A 2,500-nucleotide genomic window follows, 5' to 3' on the forward strand; every position below is an offset into this window, starting at 1 on the left:
AAGTTACGCCACTGCCTCAAAACACTCTTCAAGTCCATAACTCTCCATAATAACCACATTCTCTATTCTCTCTGTTTTCATGATCGATTGAACGTGCTTTGACACTTCTCACTGCTAAGTCACAGCCCAGGTCTCATAAGGGAAATGATCTGTTGTTTTGTTTGGTGTATTTTGTACGACTGGTCAAATGTTGACAGCGTGATGTCACATCGAGATTCTGCTTCTTTCAAGACATTTTGCACCAAAGTTGAACAATACTACACGGAGAAATCCATCCTAGATGAAGCAAAGATACCACTTTCTTCGCACAAGGCACATTGCATTTGTGGCAGTATACACACCCCAATATTGTCCATGCCCAGATGCCCACTTAAGTTGAAAGCATCAAGTCCATGTCCCTTCTCTCAGTTGTCTAAAGGTTATTGGGAAACGTAAGAAATCACTATCTGAAGAAGATCGATTGAAAGTAGGTACACCATACATGTAAATACTGTAACAACACTTCATCACAAAATAACTCTGGCAATGAACATCACAAATGGATATCTAACCATGTTGATTTCTGTTTTTCCATATATCGTAGTTAGTACACAAGTGTGACAGTACACAGATAAATCAGTCAGCTCCCTTTCAACCTGAATTAATTCCATTGCAATTCAGGGGGGTGCTAAATGCATTGTACAGTATGGTAGTTCTGCTAATCACATTGTTGTAACCAGCGTTTAAAGCAGCAACATCCAACTTTCATTTTATGTTGATTTTAGCGGCAGTAGTGTTCTCCTGGAATTAAGATGGCATTTCCTGGGGGGGCTTCATTTTGGTGTCAACTACACACCTGTAAAGTCTTTCACGCTTTTGACGCTGTCGCGGTCGCAAAATCTGTCTGGCAAAGTATCAAAACAGCTTCAGTGGTAGTTCCCACTACAATCATGAGGCCGTTTACACCTGGCGTTAACATGCGTTTTCTGCCATCAGATTGCAATCTGATTGCAGAAATGGTTGTCCTCTCAATCCGCATAAAGTTGCTGTATCCAGATTGAGAGGACACATTGCATTTACACTTGTGTTCAATGTGTACACAATGCATCCCTGACCACCTCCGGAGGTGGTTTGGCCGATCAGATTGCAATCCTTCTTCAATGCGTTTTGGGGGTGTTTACACCTGGCATTTCAAGTGATAAAACACAATCTGATTGCAATCTGATCACAGAAAACGCATGTTAACGCCAGGTGTAAATGGCCTCAAAGTGTCTCCAGGACCACATTTTGCCATGATGGCACGCACGTGCACACACACACATGCACACACACGCACACACGCACGCACGCACGCACGCGCACACACACACACACACACACACACACACACACACACACACAGGCAATGCCAGCCCTGCTGGCGCAGCTGGTAATGAAACATTCTGGCTATGCTACTGGTTTCTTTAATATGAATATTAAAATAGCTGAAGCATATAACATGTTGAAACATAATATAGTTATAGATATTAAAATAGCTGAAGCATGTAACATGTTGAAACATAATATAGTTATAGATATTAAAATAGCTGAAGCATATAACATGTTGAAACATAATATAGTTATAGGTGGCAATATCAGATTGTGTCTTTAATTGATGGCAGGATACAGCTGGAAAACAGATTGACGGCAGAATTCAGCTCAGTGTTACATATTATGACTTGTAGCTATATTGTGAAAGCCTACTATCTAGGTACATTCGACAACGCTATTATTATGTCTGTAATTACAGTTGTTTTTGTGGTTTTGTGCCAACTGCTGATAAATATTAAAAACTATCTCTCTCTGTCTCTCTCTCTCTGTAGAGGAGTTCATTGTGGCAGCTCAGAGGTTCGGTCAGGTCACTCCTATGGAGGTGGACATCCTCTTCCAGCTGGCTGACCTGTCAGAGCCCCGCGGGTAGGTCACACACACATCTCATCTTAGCTGTCCATCGTGTTCGATGATGACGCTTGCTCCGAGGGGGAGGAGGGGGGAGGGGGGTTCAGCGACGCTGTCGCTGATGCCACTTCTCGTGGGCGTTGAGTCCGATCCTTGAGCCGCACACCCGTCCGCAGATGGAGCAAGGGAACCCGGATGCCAGGGGGGTACACACACACACACACACACACACACACACACACACACACTGGCTGAGCCATCTTTAAGACCTCATAGAAAGGAGAAAGACACACACGATTCGACCCCCACAGCAGTAGGAATAGCCATTGATGTTATACTTTAGTTATTTCTCTTTAGCCAGTCAGGGAGTTGTGGAGAGTACACGTATCCCAGGCTCACCCCCACAGAGCACACCTTCACCCCTAGGTCCATACCTTAGGGAAACAAGCACTTTCTTCCTTCTCAAACGGCTGCGAGTGATCAAAAGAAGCAGACATGACTACATCAATGCCAGAGAATCAGACATGACTACATCAATGCCAGAGAATCCCCTTTCAGCCCAAAATCCTATCCCAACTCCCAT

The 2,500-nt window shown here is 44.0% G+C and overlaps 1 protein-coding gene across 1 annotated transcript in view; it reads left to right on the forward strand.

Annotated features, from left to right (window-relative positions):
* The window catches only part of slc25a13 (solute carrier family 25 member 13), a gene marked incomplete at both ends in the record, with an annotated part of 69,360 nt that overhangs the window by 26,859 nt on the left and 40,001 nt on the right, over positions 1–2,500 (forward strand). Inside the window, one exon of the mRNA XM_083645985.1 lies at positions 1,842–1,935. Coding sequence (XP_083502111.1) covers positions 1,842–1,935 — 94 coding nt within the window. The remainder of the gene's footprint in view (positions 1–1,841; positions 1,936–2,500) is intronic.

This window comes from Poromitra crassiceps (assembly GCF_964638095.1).
Source record: "Poromitra crassiceps genome assembly, chromosome: 11".
Classification (NCBI taxonomy): Eukaryota; Metazoa; Chordata; class Actinopteri; order Beryciformes; family Melamphaidae; genus Poromitra; species Poromitra crassiceps.